At 41.7% G+C, this 20707-nt stretch overlaps 1 protein-coding gene across 3 annotated transcripts in view; it reads left to right on the top strand.

Moving 5' to 3' along the window:
• ADCY5 (adenylate cyclase 5) overlaps window positions 1–20707 on the top strand; it is a 242562-nt gene extending 221855 nt beyond the window's left edge. Inside the window, exons 13-23 of one of the 3 annotated variants that reach the window (XM_088146444.1) lie at window positions 182–298; window positions 974–1132; window positions 3042–3217; window positions 11216–11248; window positions 12840–12972; window positions 13705–13968; window positions 14857–15061; window positions 17113–17237; window positions 17762–17837; window positions 19328–19429; window positions 20232–20707. In XM_088146444.1, the coding sequence (XP_088002570.1) occupies window positions 182–298; window positions 974–1132; window positions 3042–3217; window positions 11216–11248; window positions 12840–12972; window positions 13705–13968; window positions 14857–15061; window positions 17113–17237; window positions 17762–17837; window positions 19328–19392 (1353 nt within the window). In that variant the 3' untranslated portion in view covers window positions 19393–19429; window positions 20232–20707. Of the gene's footprint in view, window positions 1–181; window positions 299–973; window positions 1133–3041; window positions 3218–11215; window positions 11249–12839; window positions 12973–13704; window positions 13969–14856; window positions 15062–17112; window positions 17238–17761; window positions 19743–20231 lie in introns of those variants that run through there. The other 2 variants (XM_088146443.1, XM_025170761.2) reach the window with 2 other exon arrangements.

Raw genomic sequence — 20707 nt, 5'->3', positions numbered from 1 at the left:
AATATAACAAGTTACTCAAGCAATTATACATTCCTGCTCCAAAAATTACATGGGCGTGAAGAGAGACAGTTGACCATTAATTCATTCTTGGGAATTAACATTAATGCCTGTAGCTTTTCAGGGTGCCAGATATTTGTACAAAACCATAGTTTTAAATATCCATTTTCCCCCCTATATTCAGCTGTTTCCAGTTCCACTCCAGACTCTTTCACGGAAGATTGTTCAGTCCAGGACCAATAACACCCTTGTTGGGATCTTCACCATTGTACTGGTTTTCCTCTCAGCCTTTGTCAACATGGTATGTTGCATTTCCCTTTCCTGGTTGAGCTTTAGTGCGAATTATTAGTACCGCAGAAGCTGAAGAGCAAGACCTGAGAGTCTTTTCAAAAAGTTGCTATAGGTTGGTAATTATTAATTTAAAAAAGTATAGAATAATTGTATACAGTATATTTAATTGATTAGATTTAATGTTTGTTAGACAAAAGATTAATAAAATTTGCTTTGTACATACCTTCCTTCCTTGCCCCAAAGCACTTGTTAGAATAAACCTCATAGCACCCTACCCACAGTTACTCTCCTGAGTAACTGACATGTGATTTGATTTTAGAAGACTTTCTTGAAAACTGGTGGCCATGTATCAGTCCTCCAAAAACTTCTCTAGTCCCTGTTTAAAACCACAAAAAGGGTCACCTTCATGTCAGCAAGTTCCATCTGACTATGCATTGTGTAAAGAAATGCTCCCTTTTGTTTGTTCTTCATCTCTCCACATTTTACCTTCAAGGGAGGACCCTAGATTTTAATACCATGAGAAGAAAACTTCTCTCTGTCCACTTTCTCATTTCTCAAGTGCATTGGTATAAAGAGCTCCCTCTGCAGACAGCCATAGGCTGTGAGGGGTAAAGAGCTGCTTTGCTTAGTTGGGGTTCCCCTTGGAATTGTCGTTGTTTCATATTTCTCTCTTGCTTTCTGCCAGTTCACCTGTAGTACTGTGGACCTTGCCGACTGTATAGCTGCGGAGTACAACCTCACTCCTCCTGAGGTGAACTTGTGCCATATTAGCTATTCCAATTATAGCCTGGAAACCACCCAAGGATTCTGTGCTACTTCCCAGCCAAACTGTAACTTTCCAGAGGTATTTGCTTTGTGCTGTAACGTGGGTGCATTTGTTTTGGGTAAAAATGGTATCAGCTGCTTCGTGGGATCCTTCATTGAAACAGGGCTTGGAGTTCTGCAGTTTTCTCTGCCTCTCGTCTCTGAATCCCTCTGTGTATGATCTTCAGGAAAAATCATTAATGTTACCTAGAATGAAGTCGTAGGACCTTCATCTTCAGACCGAGGAGTGAAATATCCTATTTCAGAATGTTCCTGCATGTCATTGGACTGTGCCTCGCAAATTAGGACACCACAGGGAAAGCATTAGCATAGCTCTCTTCTGAATTGCTGCTTTTCTCTGTGCAATGAACTGGGAGCTTTGCTGAGTGGTAGGGCATGCACCCTTTTAGGTAACTTTGAATGCATTCATAAATAATTTTGTAAAGCAAGATTATTGAGTAATGTTCAAAAGCACAATTGCTAGGAGAGCTTGGGCTCTCAGGCATCCCCATTCCAGAACCCACTGCCAAACGCAGCATGCTCTTCCAGTTGCACTACAGAGGTTTCTCTGTGTATCTCTGCCTGCAGAGGTTGAGGGTGGGGGTGGGGGGAGGAGCTCACCATGGGAGGGGAGATTCAGCAGGGCCTCGCTAGATTCCCTCCTATGTGTACGAAGATTGCAGTCCTCCAAACACTTACTTGGGCATTAGTCCCATCAGAAAGAATGGGGGCATGTATGCATAGCCACTTATAGAATTGCAGTCTCAATCTGCTAAATGTAAAAAGACTCCAGTGCATTCCATGTGTGTGAGGGTATTTTAGGGACTTCTGCACAAACCTGGGAAAAGTTAGGTTTGGCTTAAGGAGCCGCACAGCAGTTGCTTTGGAGCATGCAGGGACACACATGTAGCACTTGTCTGCAACTCTTAAAGCAGCTGCATCTTTTCTGGGGACCATAGGTTGGCCTTCTGCAACTGCTGCATAATCCCAGCAAAAGACATAGTTGGTTTAAGGAGCTTCAAGCAGGTGCCACATTTGCATCCACATGCAGTCTAAAGCAACGTTTGCCTTTAAATCCAACACCAAGCTGCTTTAAGGAGTTGCAGAAGCATTTGTGTCCCTGCATGCTGCAAAGCACCCAGTGTACTGTATATGCACGTATAAATACACAAAGACATGCATACATACGTGTATAGACACGCCCATATCTCACAGAGCTGAAGGGTAAGATTTTAAAAGAGATGCCCCTTTTCTGACAGTGAAGAATGTATCCCTTATTTCTTTATATCACCATTTGGCGATATGGGCTAATGCTGTATTTTATTGGAGAGCAGTTCAGCCTGTTTTTTTTTTCAAAGAAAAAACATGAGTAAATAAACCTCTAAACTCATTACTTTGTTCTAGGGACTAAAATGTGTTTTTGTTATACTTGCCTGTGTGATTGTTTGCAGTTGTACACGCTCATTAGTTTTAGAAGTCATTTCAAAAACAATCTTAGTGTCATTTCCTCGATTACTGATGGAAAAAAGAAAAAGACACCCTATTTTCTGTGCCAGCAGCAGCGCTTGTCAGCTGCCTAGATGGATATGCTGGAGGTTGATGCCTCCCCTGCTGTGTGTACAGGAAGGGGGGTGGGGGCAGGTGGGGAGAAGGAGCAGCCTGTTCACGGAGTTGTCAGAGAGGCGTCTTCTCTGTCCAGTGAACTCAGTTTGGTTTCTCAGATCAGGTTGCACAGGCCTCCTGGATGCTCCGTTTGTTGGCCTGTGCTGGCCTTAGGACAGAGACCCGTGAAACTGATGAGCCTTCCTTTGCAGCTAAGATATTATTCCTTCTTAACAATGTTTTGCAATTCTTCTCAGTTGACCTTTAGTTTACTGAAGTTCTTTTCCCTCTCTGTTGTTCTTGTTTTCATTTTTCCCTTTCTCACCTCCCAACCTCTTCTCACACAGTACTTTACCTACAGTGTTTTACTGACCCTCCTGGCCTGCTCGGTGTTCCTTCAGATCAGCTGCATTGGGAAACTCATTTTGATGTTGATTATTGAATTTATATATGTCCTCATTGTGGAAGTGCCAGGGCTAACCCTCTTCGATAATGCAGATCTTCTGGTTACAGCCAACGCCATGTAGGTAAACATACAGAATCCGGGGGGCAGGGGGAAGGTGGCCAGGGTTGGTGGTGTGTCATTTTCCCAAACAAGCATGTGAACTGATATGTTTTATATATTATAATTTTAATCTTGACTGAACCACTTCGTTTGACAAGTAGGGATGCCTATGACTAAACACTCCATTTAAAAAACAAAACGCATATAGAAATCCAGATATTTTAGAAAATTGTTGTAATTTTTTTTTTAACATATGGAGAAGTATTGCTATCTGAAGTGGAATAGTCCAGAACCAGGGTTACCATTTCACATGCTGTTCTCCGCTGCACATTAATAAGGCTCATCCCACAGGTTTTTTGTTTTATTGCCATCTAGAATGTCTGTGCCATTACTGTATTTGCTCAAGTTTGGGCTCTCAGAAGAAAATGAAATGTGTATATTTTGTAACGAAATGGGAGATTCATTTCTTAATTCTACCTACTAACAGAGCTTATTTTCTGTGTCTTGGGTCCTATTTCAAAGAAATGGGACCTGAAAAAGAAACATAAGACAAAGCAAGATGAAATACCTAACAGGTCTGTCCCCAGAATGTCTTAGTACTAATTAAATGTTACTGTTGTGTTTTGTGTTGATCTGAAAACAAGTAGGTTAAATCCAGTAGATTTATTTCAAGTAACAACATTTGAATTAACTACTGATGCTGTTTATATAATACTAAAACAAATTACAATAGTTAATACTAATTATTATTACTTGTATCAAAGATGGAGTAGTATATTCTGAGTATTTCGAGTAAGGAAGTCCACCCAAGACGCAAAACAAGATGGTAGAATCCCAAAGTGATGAAGTCAATTTGTCACTTCAGACAACTATGAGGAATTTTTAAAAAGTTCCTCAAAACTTACAAACAGCCACCTGTTTTTTTCTATTTGTAAGCAATTTGTTCATATGATTTGTTTTAAATATATAGAAGCATTCGTAAATGTAGTCTTTCCTCCTGGAGTGATACACACCCTTCTGCTAGAGACTTTTACTGCTTCATTCTACAATATGACACTAGTCCTCAGTACCTACTTCTGTAAATAGGGTTGCTGCTTGTGGTGCCTGTAGTTTCATTCTAGTCTTTGGGTGCATTTTCTAAATGGCCCTGTTCCCACAACTTACATAACCCAATTAGCTACTGACCTTCTTGAATCTTTTTCCAGGGGTTCTGGCAGCACACAGTCATGCTGTCTGAGTCAAAAGCCATCACTGTGGGGAATAAGAGCCCCCAGCACCAGGAAAATACTGGTTAGGCAGATAGCAGGAGGTGCAGACGAGAAAGGGAGGGAAAATGGAGAAAAGGAACACAGCCACTCACTCCAAGCCCTATCCCGTAGACTTCCCAGGCTTCCAGAACCTACCCACCCATTCGCATTTTGAGTCCCTGCCAGTACCACTACTATCCCTTCCCCAACCTTGGAATTGATCCATAGGGGGGAAAAAACAATACCCGTGCTTTTTGCAAGGAAAGCAAAGATTTTAATGGGGGAGAAAAAGAATAGAAAAGGAGAGAGGCACTCCTTAAATCACAACAAACTTGATGGGCATAAGGTTCTATAGAAAGAAGAGCAAGGGAGAATTATTTTTTAATATATTTTTTATTTTTTATATATATCAAATTTGTCACCACGCATCTCGTTGAATGACTCTGGGTGGTTTACAAAACAGCTAAAATCAATTAAAATTTCAAAATTACAATAATAAATAGAAAATAAATAAATCCAAGAATAATTGGCAGTCACTCAGGGAGCGTCAAGGCGCTAGCCACCCCCAGGATTGGGTAAGGTTGTTATTACCCCACGCAAGCTGGCAGAGCCAGGTCTTTAAATCTTTCTGGAAGGCCGGTAGGGTAGGGGCCTGCCACATCTCTGGGGGGAGAATGTTCCAAAGGGTGGGGGCAACGGCAGAGAAGGCTCTCCTCCTGGGCCCCGCCAGCCAACATTCTCTCGCTGATGGGACCCGCAACATGCCGTCTCTGCCTGACTGGGTGGGACTGGTTGATGTGACAATTATGGAATTATGGAAGATGCTCAACCCAGGACTTATCCTAGATGCCCAAGATGCACAACCAGGGCCAACAGGCCATGGCTAGCAAAACAGGAAACACCACACCTATCCCCAGTCATCTGTATGAGACACATAAATCATGGTCCCCAGTGATCTCTGCCAGATAGGGATAGATCACAGTTTCCTCCTGGAAATTTCCACCATGAGCCCAAAGGTTTTCAGGTAAAGGGTCTAAATCTCCTCCCTACCCAGATGGCAACTGCCATGGTATCTTTGGAGGACAAAGTGGTGGCATTATTCAGCAATACATCTCCAAATTCTCACAGATGGTAAGGAGGATGCACAATCTGGAGCTAAATCATGATTTGCCTCATGCTGTAGAAATGGTCATGCTGAGAACCTCCAGGATACTGGTGCAACCTTGGCCTGCCATTTCCATCTGAGGAGCAGAGGAGAGATGTGTTGGGAAGGGAGTATGGAAAGGCTAAAGGGAGATCCCAAATATCCTAGAATCAAGAGAGGCACAGCTGCAGCTGGGTCTAGGGGACCGATGTTCCCATTGGCCTAGCAAGAGGTGGACACTGTGGGAGTCTGGATCCTTGTGTTTTGAAAAATATGGCTATCATTGGCTTGGGGAGCTGTGGGGGAATGCTGTGCAGTTTGCTATGGGAAGGGCTCTGTGCTGTCATATGGATTGCAGGGAGGCTACAGCCCTGTCACTTTGTTGTTAGAGGTATATCCCATCAGTCCAAATGCAAATGCCAGGTGCAGCTTCTCAAGAAAGCCTGCAGTAGCTACAGGCCAAACCCAAGTGGTCCAGGAGACCCCAGCAGCCACCTGAATAGGATGTTGCAAGTGGCTCACCTATTGCATGTAGAACTGTACTGTATGGGAGGCCATATCCCATGCCAATTAGTAAACCAAGGGCAACTAAGTGGGGGGATGGGGCAATACATATGAGAAACCATATCATCCACTGCTCCAGAGTGGCTCTTTAGGATGTCTGCCACTCAAGGATGTGAATCCCCATGACCCATGGGGAATGTCATGGTGGGGATCAGTGTCCTTATGCGGACATGTGTCACTGGGAGTCATAAGAAAGAAATCTGTGAAGAGAACTATATGAATGTAAGACGCAGAGCAGGCAAAGTAATTACTCCCTAGCCTTAAATCCGAGCCACAGGCTCTTGTACACTGTATGGGAAAGGGGACCACCCTTGGGATTAAGTGCCCATAGGAGGCAGGGTGTTGGAATATAAGTTTACTATGGAAAATATGGGTCACCCCTTCCATTCTTCTCTCAGTGAAGTGATGAAAGATTGGTGCATGGGGTGGCTTCCAGAGCTTGGCTACAAAAGGCTTGTTTTGCCATTTGAGGATTAATTTCTTCCCATTTGATTTTGAGCAGTCTGACAAGGCTGCTGGTGGCTTGGTGGCCAGCCAGCAATATCTAGTTCAGGAAGGGAAGGTCAGGTCAGGTCAGGTCCTGGCCAACTTTGAAATACGTTCTTAAGATAAGCTCTGAGAGATGAACTATTCAAGGTTAAATTGTCTACATTTTTTTCCTACATTTTGACCTTCAGAGCTGCCGGTCCTAAGGTGAATTTGTCTCCAACATGCAGACAGTTGAGTACTGTTGCCCAGTGTCTAATATTTGGTTAAACTGACACAGCTGCATCCTGCACACACCCAATTCAGAAACTGACATCTGATGGTGCTGTGGCGGCAGTCATGCGGGCATCCCTGCAACGTGGCTGTGTTCCCATGGCTCCCTATAACATTGGCAGGAGTTATCTGGAGTGAGGCTGATTATCTGGCTCTGTCTCACGCCACTCTCAAGCCAGCTTGGAGTAGGCAAGACTGGGTCTCAGCATTTTGCCCAAGGCACCATAGAGAAAGGCTTGTTTCCATAAATGTTACTTGGACTAGCCAGGGTTTCCAATGCCAGGTATGTAAGAATTCAGCATTAATACTAGGGGTGGAAATTCTAATTCTGTGGGTGATACTGGGCTTGCAGGATTTCTTTACAATTGACATTAGGTGATCGCAAAGACACCTTCTAAATGTACAGTTCTTGGGAATAAGCCTCCTTCGACACAGAGGGGCTTACTTTAAAAATATGGATTGTGTTGCACTGGGTTGTGTTGCCTGGATGTGCTAATGACTCATTAACTTGACTAGTGACTCATTAGAGCTGGCCTCTCTACCCTGCAGAACTTTGATTCATTCAGTGATTAGCCACCCCACTGTTATTGGTATAATTTAGCTCAGTAATGTCTTATTATTTTCATAATTCCTTTAAAATACCCTGAATAACCATTTTGATTGAACTCTCTAAATGAGTAACCCAGCAAAAAAGAAAAGAAAGTAAAAGCTTTCTTGGTCTGAATCACAACAATGGGTTTTTCCCCCCCATGTTTTTAATTGCTTTGCTGAGATAATCCACCTGAACATGATTTTTCTCTTCCTATAAGAGAAAATCCATGGCAGATTAGAAGCAGTCATTTGAAAGAATAATCTGAAAACAAGCCATCTTTTAGACATTTTATAGTGCAAGGAATTTTGATAAGCTGGGAGGAGGCTAAAGTAGAGCACTTTGAAGCAATTACTTGCATCACCTCACAGTCAAGATGTCAGTAATAAGGTGAAGTAAATAAGCACGTTTTTCCCAGAAATAAATGTTGGAGCTGCAGCGTTGCTACTTATTAAATTATTTTTCCTCTGAAAGCTCCATTTATGGCTAGGACTCACCTCTTAGCATGCCATTTGTGGCTTGTGGGAAGCATTTAGAACAGCCAGGCACAGCTTTAGGTGTGCCTATTCCTGGATCCAGGGAGCCCAGTTCTTATATTGAGATCTAGTGTGGTGTAGCAGTGAAGCTGTTGAACTAGGAATGGCATGTTCTAGTCCACCCTCCGGCATAGAGAGTCCCTAGGTGATTTGGGACCGGTAATTCTCTCCCCTCACAGAGATTTGTTATGGTGAGGGAAGTCTTATTTATTTATTTATTTTTATCCGCACTCAATCGTTACCGATTCTGCGGCGACTGCCTGGACGAGTCCCTGCAGTTTTCAAGGCAAGGTGTTTTGGAAGTGGTTTGCCAGGGCCTTCTTCCTAGAGCAGAGCCCAGCTGGCGAGCGCAGGAGGCAGGGTTTCCATTGCTTCACACCTTTTTCGGGCGTGTGCGGCTTCCACGTTACCGGCAACTGGTCCCGTCTCCTTTGCAAGGCACCGCTAGCATTTTTCCTCCCACCAGGGTGAGAGTATCCATTTCTCTATTCACGTAAGTTTTAGAGCTGCTGGGTTGGCAGGAGTTGGGGAGGAAGCAGGAGCTCGCTTTGCTGCGCGGAGCTGGGCTCGAACCGCTGAAGTGTCGAGCGGCACATTTCTGAGCGGCACTTTCAGCATCATTAAGCCGCTGCGCCACTGCATCCCTTAAAGAGGTCTTACCACACTTAGTTATAAGCTCATTCTAAATAAAAAATGCTACTACTACCATTATACAGGATGATGGCTATGTGGAAAATAGGAGGAAGTGGTATTAATTGAATTAATATGAATTGGATTAATATGGATTCCTGATCCACCTAACTGTGGGGAACGCTAGCTACATAGAGATGCCTCTTCTTCTGTCCTTGTACAGATTTACTCAATATGTAGGCTTCCTTTCCTACGCTGAGCAGAGGATTGGACTCTTGAGGCCTGAATGCCCCCTTCCAATTCTCTGATTATAAGGAAAAGCTGATCCATGCAGATGAAGCTCTGGTTGTAACCCTACAACAAAGCACTTGGAGTTGTATCTGGAAAAGCAGCTGCAAGGTCCAGGCAAGATAGATAGATAGATAGATAGATAGATAGATAGATAGATAGATAGATAGACAGACAGACAGACAGACAGACAGACAGACAGACAGACAGACAGACAGACAGACGCTAAGTAGAAAGACAAAGTAAGTTAAACTTAGAAAATTAATTTGAGCTGGAAGAATTGGAACAATAATGGTGTTAATTTGATGGCAAATTTCCTTTGCTGGGAGGGACAGCTGTTTGACTCTACCATAACAAAGTCTTTTAAATTTGTGACAAGATACAAGAAGTATCTCCAGGAAGATATAACCTCCTACCCCTGAAATATGAAGAAACTAAATTGTAAGGCGCTCTCCCACTGAACGAGATGATAGCTTGATAGGTATAAGGGTCCACATGACATTTTCCAAATAATTAAGTGAAATACTTTGGCCTTAAAAGGGATTTTGTAAATGTAATATTTCATAACTGATACATCCTGCCTATTTAGCTATACATATTCTTGGGTTTACTCATCATTGGAATTATTTGCTTGATTTGCTAGGCAGCATAGATACATGACATCTTATCTGTCTCTGTAATTTTCCTTCTAATCCTTCCCACTAAGCAGTGAATCCTCACTTCAACCAAAATTAAACCCAAAAGGTACAGAAGAGATCCCCTATACTCACATACTCACAGAACAAATTCTTTGGAAGTGGTTATGGCTCCCCATAGTGTCCAAAGTGAAAAACTGAAGAAGTGATATTATTTATGGACCAGTTGCACGTTATACTCCTGTGCTAAATGTATTCTTCTTTTCTAATTTGTTGCATATCAAATTGAATGGAACTTTGGATGCTTCCAGAAAAACAAGGTAGGGGAAGCATACAGACCATGGTTTCTGGAATAATTCCCAACTTTTTTGCCAGCCATGACCATAAGAAGTGTCACTACTTTCTTTTGTGTATTGAAGTGTTGCATTTGTGTGCATTTATGTTTATATGTACCCTGGGAAGCTGGAGGTGGGTTGTGAACACCCCACTCTGGATCATGGGAATGGGGGAGGGGGTGGGAGAAGAGGAAGGGGGTCAGAATAGAGCAGTCACTACATGCATCTCTCATAGGGATTCCTGGGGAATTATTTTTTGGCAGATTTTCTCTGTAGCCTGTAGCTAGATTTGGCCCATTTACAAACCCAAACTCTCTTTTGCCAGCTTCTCCCTGCATCCCAAATTTGTTCCTGTTCAGTTTTTGGGGAGTTACCCTGTTAATGGGCAGATAGACAGTTCCGAGCTGCTGTATGTGATTTCACTGCAGCATCCTATTGGGTTAGAAAGAATAAAAACTGATGTTGCAATTGTCCAACCTTATACCCAGAATATATGAGTGGCCCAGACATTATATGATTCATTGGGGATGTGTTTTGTTTTTTTTAAACCAGCCCCTTATTTAAATTTTCTTGAAAAAAAAAAGAGGGGGGCTGGGGGCAGGATTTCTTGTATTTTTAATGTTTTATAGGATGTCTGTATTTTGACCAAGTGTTTTATGGGAGAGGTATCTTTTTTGCTTGAATTTGTGTATGGTTGTGTGTGTGATGGATGGGGCTTGGGAAAGAATGCTGTTTGGTTTGGTTTGGTTTGGTTTTCTTTTGTTGGGTGAATTGGTTCCAGGCACGGGAGTTGTGTGCTCGTGTGTGGCTAGGAAGTACATGCAGTGTACTAGGAAGTACATGCAGTGTACTCATGTGGCTAGGAAGTACATGCATGTGCTAGGAAGTACATGCAGTGTACTCACAAGCAGTCAGGATATAGTCATTTATTTGATGCAAGAGAAAAAGATAGTTTAACTGAAAGAAGGGAACATATAGCTAAAAACAATTCTTGTTGTTTGTGTTGCACTTCTTTGGGTTTAAACTTCACAGCATCACAACAGGTAGGCCAGAGTGTTTATCCCCATTCTGCCGGCGGGCGGGCGGGGGGGGGCAAGGTTAAGATACAGCAGTTGCTGAAAGAAGATATGAGATCTATCCTGGCTCAGAACTCCAACTCCTATCCGTGCAAGCAATACCCTAGAACGGGATATCCGAAATTGAAACGGAAGAGCAGGGGCCAGTGATGTATAAAGGCAAAGTAAAGTTCTCTATGGCTTGTCTAAAATCTGTTTTTCTTGTTCTTTTAGTGTGTTTTCCAATGAGACTGAGAATGGAATATGGTGAGTTAATGAAGGACGATGCAGTTGCATGTTCAGCAATTAATGAGGTGGAATCTGTGGACGTTTGTATTGGTGGAGACCTGTGGCATTCAGGATGCTGCACTTGCAGCTCTAGCAGCTTACATTCACTGTTTAAACCAGGATAGGCAACCAGGGGCGCTCAGAAGGTGGACAAATTGAACTCCCAGCCCTCTGGGAGCATTGCCAGTGATGAGGGATGCTGGGAGGTTTAATCTGGCAACATGGAGTACCAAAGGGTCTCTAACCCTGTTTCAATTGTTTTATAGTTAAGGATGACACACAAAGATGTCCATATGTATAACTGTCTAAAGGTTGTGGATGGGAATCATACATTACTTTGCCTTTTCATAAACAAAGATTTTTTCCCCCCTTGCTCTCTGCACCACTGCTAATAATTCACCAGTATCCAACTTTGCTGGAGCTTGGGGCCCAGTTTCAAACACAGGTCAGGATTAACCATAGTTGACCCCATGCACCCACCATGAACTAATTGTTTTTAAAAGCGGAAGATATTTGAGCTCAATATAGGCAAGAACAAGGAGAGAGAAAAAAGATCACACCCTAATGGCTCATTCTCAATTTATTCTGGTTGGTATTTGTATGCAATGAAGAGTGAAAACTGAGTTTACCTAAATTTCTACTGCATTGGAAGAGCCATGGAGGCTGAGGGTAGAGAATATTCCCTAGATTTGGATGTTCTGAGGCTTTCCCATCACAGAATATGATAGATCCCCAGATGCTTGATGCTGTCCTGGTAGTATTTTATCCGATAGAAGAGAATATGTGTAGCTTCAGACAAGGCAGCCATCAACAAGCACATAGAGATAAGCAACATCTGCACACTATTCACAAGAGACAATAAAAAGGAAAACGAAAGACCAGAACACCTCCTTGCCAGCAGTCATCACCCAGATAAGCAGAGATTAACACCAAGACTAACACCAGACAAACAATCAAGCAGCAAACAACATTCTAACCAAGGAACTACCAAGGAGAAAACCACACCCCCACCAACACTGACAGGGCAAACTACTGAATATAAACAGAGAGCAAACCCCATCCCAGTCTAGCACCGAGGATGTTACCTAGCCGGGTAACGAAACGTTTGCAAGGAAACAACCAAGCTCAGAGAACCCCAAGGACTCCACAGTATTTTATCCATAGTGTATTAACATTATTACTGACTTTGTACCTTTAATGTAAAGCTTCCTTTGAATTCAGCTGAGCTTCTGATAATTTCATGGACACAACTGTGCAGCTTTTTTGACAACAGTTCAAAAGTGGTTTCCCACTGCCTTCTTCCAGGATTTTCTTTTTTTAAACTTCCCAGTCGAGCCTTACAGCCCCAGTATTCCCTGGTAGTCTCCCATCCAATATTAAGCAGATGACATGCCATTTAGCTTCCAAGCCTAGATGAAGGGAGCCAGATGCTTCCATCTGATAGCCGGATAGCATCTGTTTTACCTGTTGCCTGCGAGCAGCTATGAAGTTGCTTGCGTTCTTTTCTTTATGCCTGAGTGACCATTACGTTATAATATTGTCAGATTTGTGTATTTTGTTTCCTGTATAGTCCTTCCAACGTGTCCAGGGTTGCTTTGAAGATTGTAACCCCTGTTGTGATCACTGTCTTTGTCTTGGCGGTGTATCTACACGCACAGCAGGTGGAATCCACAGCGAGGCTCGATTTCCTTTGGAAACTGCAGGTGTGTATGTCTGCATGCACATGTTCTTGCATGCATGTGCTTAATATTCTATTAGCGTACCCTTTTATCATGAATAACTGATTGCTGCTCATGCTGTTATTGTCGTGCTCCTGTGCTCATAAATCAGAGCTAGAATTGTCAGCTCAGAGGAAACTTACGGGAACTTTTTTTTTTCCATTTCAGGATCGCAGATATCTTGCTGCATGTAATCCACAGGGGGCTGAGAGGCACTAGCTCGGTGTAGTGGGTATAGTTTAGATCAAGAATACCGACAGGCGTATTTCCTAGATTGCCTTAGGAACTTTTGTGGGGGAAAGTGTTACCTCAATATTGTAAATTGAGTAAACAAAGAGTGTTGTAATTCAGGGGGAGTAATTTTCAAAAGTTGTAGGAGATTTTATTTGATGATTAAATTATGTCTGAAGGATAATGATCTTGGAAAATTTGCTGCTTTTACTAACACCTGTTGATGATTTCTTCTTCATAGAATTCCACTCCTGTTGATCAGATCACCAAACTAAATCAGATCCAATATGTGAGAGTTCAGTTTTGGGGACAGAGCTAGTCATTTCAGTAATATGCCTTCTAAATATGCTTAAACGTAGAACCCAGTGAGGTTTGACATACAATCCTGTGGATACCAGTCTATTGCATCTCACGCATGTTTATTTCCAGCCCCTTTGCCCCATAAACGGAGTTCGCTTGCAACCACCTCCTTGTCTCTCTCCTCAGGCTACTGAAGAAAAGGAGGAGATGGAGGAGCTGCAGGCCTACAACAGACGGCTTCTCCATAATATCTTGCCAAAGGATGTAGCAGCCCACTTTCTTGCACAGGAGCGGAGAAATGACGAACTGTATTACCAGTCATGTGAATGTGTGGCTGTCATGTTTGCTTCCATCAGCAACTTCTCAGAATTCTACGTTGAGTTAGAGGCCAACAATGAAGGAGTGGAGTGCTTGAGGCTCCTCAATGAAATCATTGCTGACTTTGATGAGGTGAGCAAATTAAAGAAGAACAGTGGTCTCTTTTATGCTGAGGGGCTATCTCTGTTTAAATATCCTGATCCACACAATATTGCTGTTGACACTTTGGGAGTCTAGGTTCAGGTTTTTTAAGTGACAATTTTTTTTTTAACTTTCTGCTCTCCTAGATATCAAAGCAAAAAATTAGTTGAACCTTCCCTACAGTCATAAAGACTATGTATGTTTGGGGCTCCTCAAAACTCTCAGAGTTCATGGAATGAGTTTTCCTATTTCAGCTGATGGACGCATGTCATGGGTACATAGTTTTTTAAAGTACTTGGCCCCTGGTACCATGGCGTGGGGCAAGTAGGAATTTGGCCAAGACAGCTGAAACATGTATGTCCGCTTGTTAGGAAACTGTTAATTATGGCTAGCATGTTTTTTCCTGAACCTTTTTTTTTTTTTTTTGGCAGGGAAGGAATCACAGTATCAGGGAATAATCAATCTATGCCATATGATTAAAAGTGCAAATAGTCTTAACTCAGTTATCTGTGTATGATAGCAAGCACTGAAACACATCATTTGTACTTATGCCAGACATGAATTTTAATATAAATTGCCTCTTTTAGCTGAGCTAGAATACTGCATCAGATCCTATGACTTCATATCCCAAGGCAAAACCATAGCTGCTTTTTAAGTTGTTTTGAAGAAGTGGATATAGGGCCACCATCGCTATGTCTGTCTTCAGGATCCAAATAGTTCTTGATTTTCTTTTCAAATATGACCATGCTGGACTGTGTCATCTGCAAGTTAATGCATGGAGTGTCTAGGATTGTGCGTAGATCACTTATAGAGCATAGATTGATTTGCACGCGTCTCCTTTTTAATAAACGTGTTCCTCCCTTATTCCTGGCTTTGCAGATAATAAGTGAAGACCAATTTCGACAGCTGGAAAAGATCAAAACAATAGGCAGCACATATATGGCTGCTTCAGGCCTTAACGACTCCACCTATGACAAGGTGGGGAAAACACATATCAAGGCCCTGGCAGACTTTGCAATGAGGCTAATGGATCAAATGAAATACATCAATGAGCATTCGTTCAACAATTTCCAGATGAAAATAGGTAAATATTGTGGTTGTACTTTATGCTCCAGAAATTCATCTCATGAATCCACCCTCTGTGATTAAAAAGGCAAATGCCATGTTTTACCTGAAGCTACTGAATGCAGGTAATCATTCATGCTGTTTCTTTTGACCTTGTATTCAGTTGGCATTGCCAGTTATGGCTTATGCGAGTTCTATAACATGTCCAACTGACAGTGGGAAAGCCAAAGCTCCCCCCTCCCACCCCACAAAATGTTTGTGCTCTTTGGTGTACAGTAGTTATGTGCATTAATGATTCTAGATAGAAAGATATATCTAATAAAGAATAAACAGATGATGGATGGGCAAGGGATCAGTAATCTTTTCAGCTCCCAGAATTCCACACCAGCGTGCACACTGGTGTGAAGACAAAGGTTCCCTCACTGCAGTAGGAACAGCAGACACTCCTTGTGACAGTAGAGAGTGAGTTTGGGTGGTGGTGTCCAAAGGATCTGTACTAATCCACGTGAAGACCCCTATCCTGCTACTGTTAACGGCAGGGCCAGAACAGCCATCTTTTCTCCACTGCTCAGTTGATGGCTGAACAGGCAGTCAATGGTGGGAAATCAGGAAGCTTCCAGGGAACAGCACCCTACAGGAGGAGTGACTGAAAGCCACATACCTGGGAGTTGCCAATGTGTATTGTAAGGGATTCATATTCAAAAAGAAGTTCCTCAGATTTCAACCATCAGGGCAGTTGCCTCACTCTTAACTGGTAGTGCTAAGGTGACAATGCATTACATCCACCATATGGAGCGTTTGTGCATTCATAGTCCTTCACCATGTGAGTCAGGCACTTTTCTCCACATTGCTGTAGATCTCTCTCTCACAGAACCACAGAATTGTGGAGTTAGAAAGGACCAGAAGGAGCATCTAGTCCAGTCCTCTGAAACACGTAGGAGAACATGCAGGAGAATTCAAACATCCTCAAGAGATGGCAGTCCAGCTTCTTCTTAAAAAACTCCAGAGATGGAGAACCCACAATCTCTCTTTCTCTCCCCCTACCCCGCCGCCCGTCCTACACTAATTTACTTGTGAGTTTGTCCATTGAATTTATTGTGAGTTAACTTCTGGCTGGACGCATTGTGGGTGCAGTTCCAAACAACAGTAAGTAAGTTTGGAACTGCACCCTAATAGCCCTGCATTTCACTGGGACCAAAAATGCAAAGCTGTTTGAATTGTTTTTTTTATCATCGTCGTCATCGTCATTCATCATCATCATTTTTCCATGTCCCCCTTTATACTATTTCCTTCACACGGATGTTCCAGAGAGAGAAATTTACTGTGCGATCTCCAGAGCTGGCATAGTTTGCTCTCACTGTCACTGGGGCACATACTGGAGGCAAGAAAAATAATGGCTCTACAATTCAGACATTTCTACAGAATACTTCTCCACATTTGCCTCCTGTGGCTTGCACTGATAGCCAAAAAATAAGAGCTGCAGAACGTTTCAGAGACCTAAAGGCTACTAAAGGGCAGGATGGGAATCTCAAGATGTGATTTCCTTTCTGAACTGGCGCACCCTTGGGGAAATTAGCTCCAGAAACACCATGTTAGGGGTTGTGCCAGAGTCCAGTCCTTATTGATTCTGATGGAAAAGATTTAAGAACATTCTTAATGCTTCCACTGAAGTCAGTGGGACAAGAATGTGACTTTTGTTTCCAAGTGTTTATAATTTTTAATGTCAAAGTACAAATTGTTTCCTCCTCTCTCTCTCTCTCTCTCCCTTTTATTCTTTGTTAAATTATTTGTTTTAAAGAATATTTGTGGGAAAATGAGTATCTACAAATAACATATAAATTACACTAGTAGCTAGCAGCTAAATAAATAAATGAAAGAAGGGTGTGCACCAAACAGCTTCCTTTCCCTCTTTTATCTACATGAAGTTATAAGGTGACTTCTTCAAAACTTAGCTCTGGTCAGTTGAGGCCTGGGGATAAAATCTGGTGATGGTTGTTTTGTTTCTAGGTGTGATTTTCTGAGCAGCAGTTTATTTATGGAAGTCTTAACTCCTTACTGCTTTGTTTCTAGGGCTCAATATTGGTCCCGTAGTAGCTGGGGTCATAGGTGCACGTAAGCCCCAGTATGATATTTGGGGAAACACTGTGAATGTAGCTAGTCGAATGGACAGTACAGGAGTCCCCGATAGGATTCAGGTGAGTCTTCCTGATACCTCTTTTTACCTTTCCAAACTCTGCTTGCAGGAGCATTTACATAACTTTTAATAGTAAGAGATGAGAAGCTTCTTCAGCATACATTTGATGCAGCTGCCTTCCCTCTGTACTTTATACCTTCCTTTTAATAGTTCTAGCACTCTATGTTTAGGTTGAATGCTTACGCCTGGCATTTGGTAGTTAAGCTCTGTTGAATACAGTAGATTTTAAGCCTAGTAGACTAGACTAGCATCAGTTCCTCAACCTCTGCTTCCATGGAGAAATGGAACATGATTTCAGCAGTTACATGCCTTATTTAAGAATCCCTAATTCCCTCTAATGTGTTGGCGAGTGCAAAGGCTTCTGTACCGTGAACACTATTAGAGTGCAAAGTTTTCTCTCCAATAATCCCAGATAAACTTTTAATATGGCTTCCGTAAGTGCAACCATTCACTTGAATTGTTAACTTAAACAAGAAGGGGCTTGAGGGGGCTGAACTCTGATTCTTCTTTTTGAATACTCTGCAGGTAACTACAGATATGTATCAGGTTTTAACAGTCAACAACTACCAACTAGAATGCCGAGGGGTTGTGAAAGTCAAAGGTAAAGGAGAAATGACCACCTACTTCCTAAATGAAGGCCCACCAGCAAGTTAGCGACAGTGGGCAAGAAAGACTTACAAATGGCTCCATGGGATTCAAACCCAATAGCAAGTTGGAGAAAATTTCGCTGTTTAACAGTGAATCTAATCCAAGGCACAGTTGAGTATTTCATGTGATGCCTTTTTAGTAGGATTGTGTGCAAAAGGAAAAAGAAACACAGCTTGGGCTGCATAGCACACAATTCGGAAGTCACCTAGCACTGCTGCAGATCTTTTTCCTAAATTAAGCGTTAAGTGAATTGACCAAAGATTTATGCTTAATGGAGTATGGAGATGAAGAGGTGGATTTGAGATCTTCATTGTGGCTGCTACGCAGGACTTAAAACTATTTAAGTATTTATTTGAAGTAACACAATGTTTTTACTTGGTGGAAGGAAAGTATGATTCATTGCAACAAAAGGAAAAAACAAAAACAAGAACGAACAGCATTATTGTGGAAAGGCTGTGCACTCCCATACTATTTCTGGTCTGTGCTGTCAGCTCCTTGAATGTGCCACTGTTCTTATATTAGCTGTTTGAGTGGGCTTTTAAAATTAAAGATGTTGCCCACTGTAACTCTTTACAAAGGGCCTTTTTTATGATGCCATCAGTAATGTTTTTAAATGGAAAAGTTGCCTTGTTATGTACTCTTGCTATCCCTACCCTTACACAAATGTGAGGATTCCTCATTTTAGCAAGAGAGGTATATTTAAAGGAGACAGAGGAATTGTTTAAAGTGAGGAAAAAGAATTTTTCATATGTATTTATTAAATGAAAAGACCTTCTCACTCCTGTTGGTGCATTTTGGTTCACACATGAAAGACTAGCTGTTAACACAAAGTATTTGGTCAGGGAGATTTCTCTGACACGTCTGGGATTATTGGTTTGGGAGGTTTTGTATTTTGTAATATGGGAGACACTGACACTAATAAATATACCAAAATTCTATATTTTGAAAATTTTATGTATTAAAATTTCATCCCAGTTGTGCAACAGTGATTGGCTTGTGTACCTGCTATAATGGGGCACACGCAACCACTGTGTGAAAATGTAGAAAGAGGGAAGACTCACATCTAGCAGTCTAAGCAAGCACTTAACATTTGCTACAGCTGCTTTCATCTTTTGGGTGGGGCAAGAGAAGAAGTATCTTGATGCAGTCATGCACACACCATCATTGATTGCACCTGACACACATTCCCTTCCCTGTCATCATCTGCTTGGTGGGTAGAGGGGCAACGGGGGTCCAGGTTGTGTCCCTTCGGTCTCCTTGAGAGCTGACCAGTGGGAGAGAGGTCTTTCCTCCAGCCCTGGTTTCTCTCTTAATTTAGCAGGCAGAGGGGAGCCTTTTGCTGGGTGCACACGTCTTTGTGTCGATGCTGGTGGCTCTACGCACAGCATCTTGGGAGGTGTACATAAGCTATACAATTGTGGATGTTCTTCTTGTTCTTTTCAGAGTTGCAGACTTGGCAGTTTTCAAATTCTGTACAGCCCAGGAAGCAAGCAGAAGTAATACTTTAAAGAGGCTCCAGGATAAAATTTTAAAAAGAAATGAAGGGTATGAAACCTTAGGCTAAAAAGACAAAGAAAAGCAAGAGTTAGCCCAAATAAATGTGAAACATAAAATGCATTTCCAATTTTGAAATAGCTTTTGAAATATACGTGAAGGATATTGGGATAAAAGCCATTTCCAATATCCAAAGAACCAAAAGGAAAAAAAATAATTAAACATACTTAACGGTTTATTTAATTAATGTATATAGAATTGCCATGGAATATTGTCTAGAAATGTTGCTGTCATGGAGAGGTGAGGAGTTGAATTCTACTTTTAATTCACTGAACATGGCATTTAGTTCAAAGGGTTTGGGAAGGTGTTTCGTTGTTTTTTTTTTTTTCCTATAACCAAGCAAAATTGATTGCAGATGCGGGGGTGGTCTAACTTGTTGAACAACTTTTAAGAAAGGGAGGGACTGTTAATGCATTTATAAATGAATTCATCATGAATTTTAAATGCCCTTACATTTTATTAAAATATTAAAGCATAGAAATTGTATATTTTTATATTTTAGCACAGGAAAAGAATTGATATTAAACCTGGCTATCTCCAAAATGATTAATAACTTTTGACAGATTTTTTTCCACTTTCCAAGACAGACTTTCAGTAATGTTAATAAGCTGAATGGCTACTGCTAACAGTTATCACATGCGAGAAGGGGCTCTTAATTTTGACCAAAAAATTAAATAAAGTCCATGTTCTTAATTTATTAAATTGCTTGGCATAATTGTCATGTGGAGCTCTTTTAAACAAGAACTTGGTAGTATCTCATTTACCTTATGTTCATTCTTTTCCCTTCCACTAGGGCACATCCTGGAGCCATATCACAGCCTGGTTTGTAGAAAACTGCCAAGTTTCTCCTTGTACTATATATTTTTTAACCTTTAAACAAAAACTGATTTCTAAAGGTATTTATTTACACGGTACTGCAGCTTGTTCATTACCTTCCACCTTTTCTTTCTGGCATCATTTACCACTTCCAAAATTTAATTAATAGCACAATATAGGATCATTTTTTTAAGTTGGCCTCCTGCTTTGAAGTGTGCATTAACATTTGAGCAGACCGCCTTGCGCGATTGTGTTGTCAATGACATTTTCAGTTGCCTGTATCTCTGACTGTGATTGTTGACTGTGTCATGGTCATTTCAGGGGGTATGCACTCTTTATTCTGGCTCTTGCAAGATGGATACAGTTAGGATTTCCCATGGAAATTGCAATCTGTTTAATTTAACAACTATATTAAACACTGTTTCACTTGTCAATCAGTCTTTTCTGGTTTTT

Source organism: Python bivittatus, unplaced genomic scaffold (genome assembly GCF_059951505.1).
Source record: "Python bivittatus isolate LINGU-HERP-01145 unplaced genomic scaffold, Pbiv_v1 ctg000480_np1212, whole genome shotgun sequence".
In the NCBI taxonomy this organism is placed as follows: domain Eukaryota; kingdom Metazoa; phylum Chordata; class Lepidosauria; order Squamata; family Pythonidae; genus Python; species Python bivittatus.
This window is presented reverse-complemented; position numbering and strand designations above follow the sequence as displayed.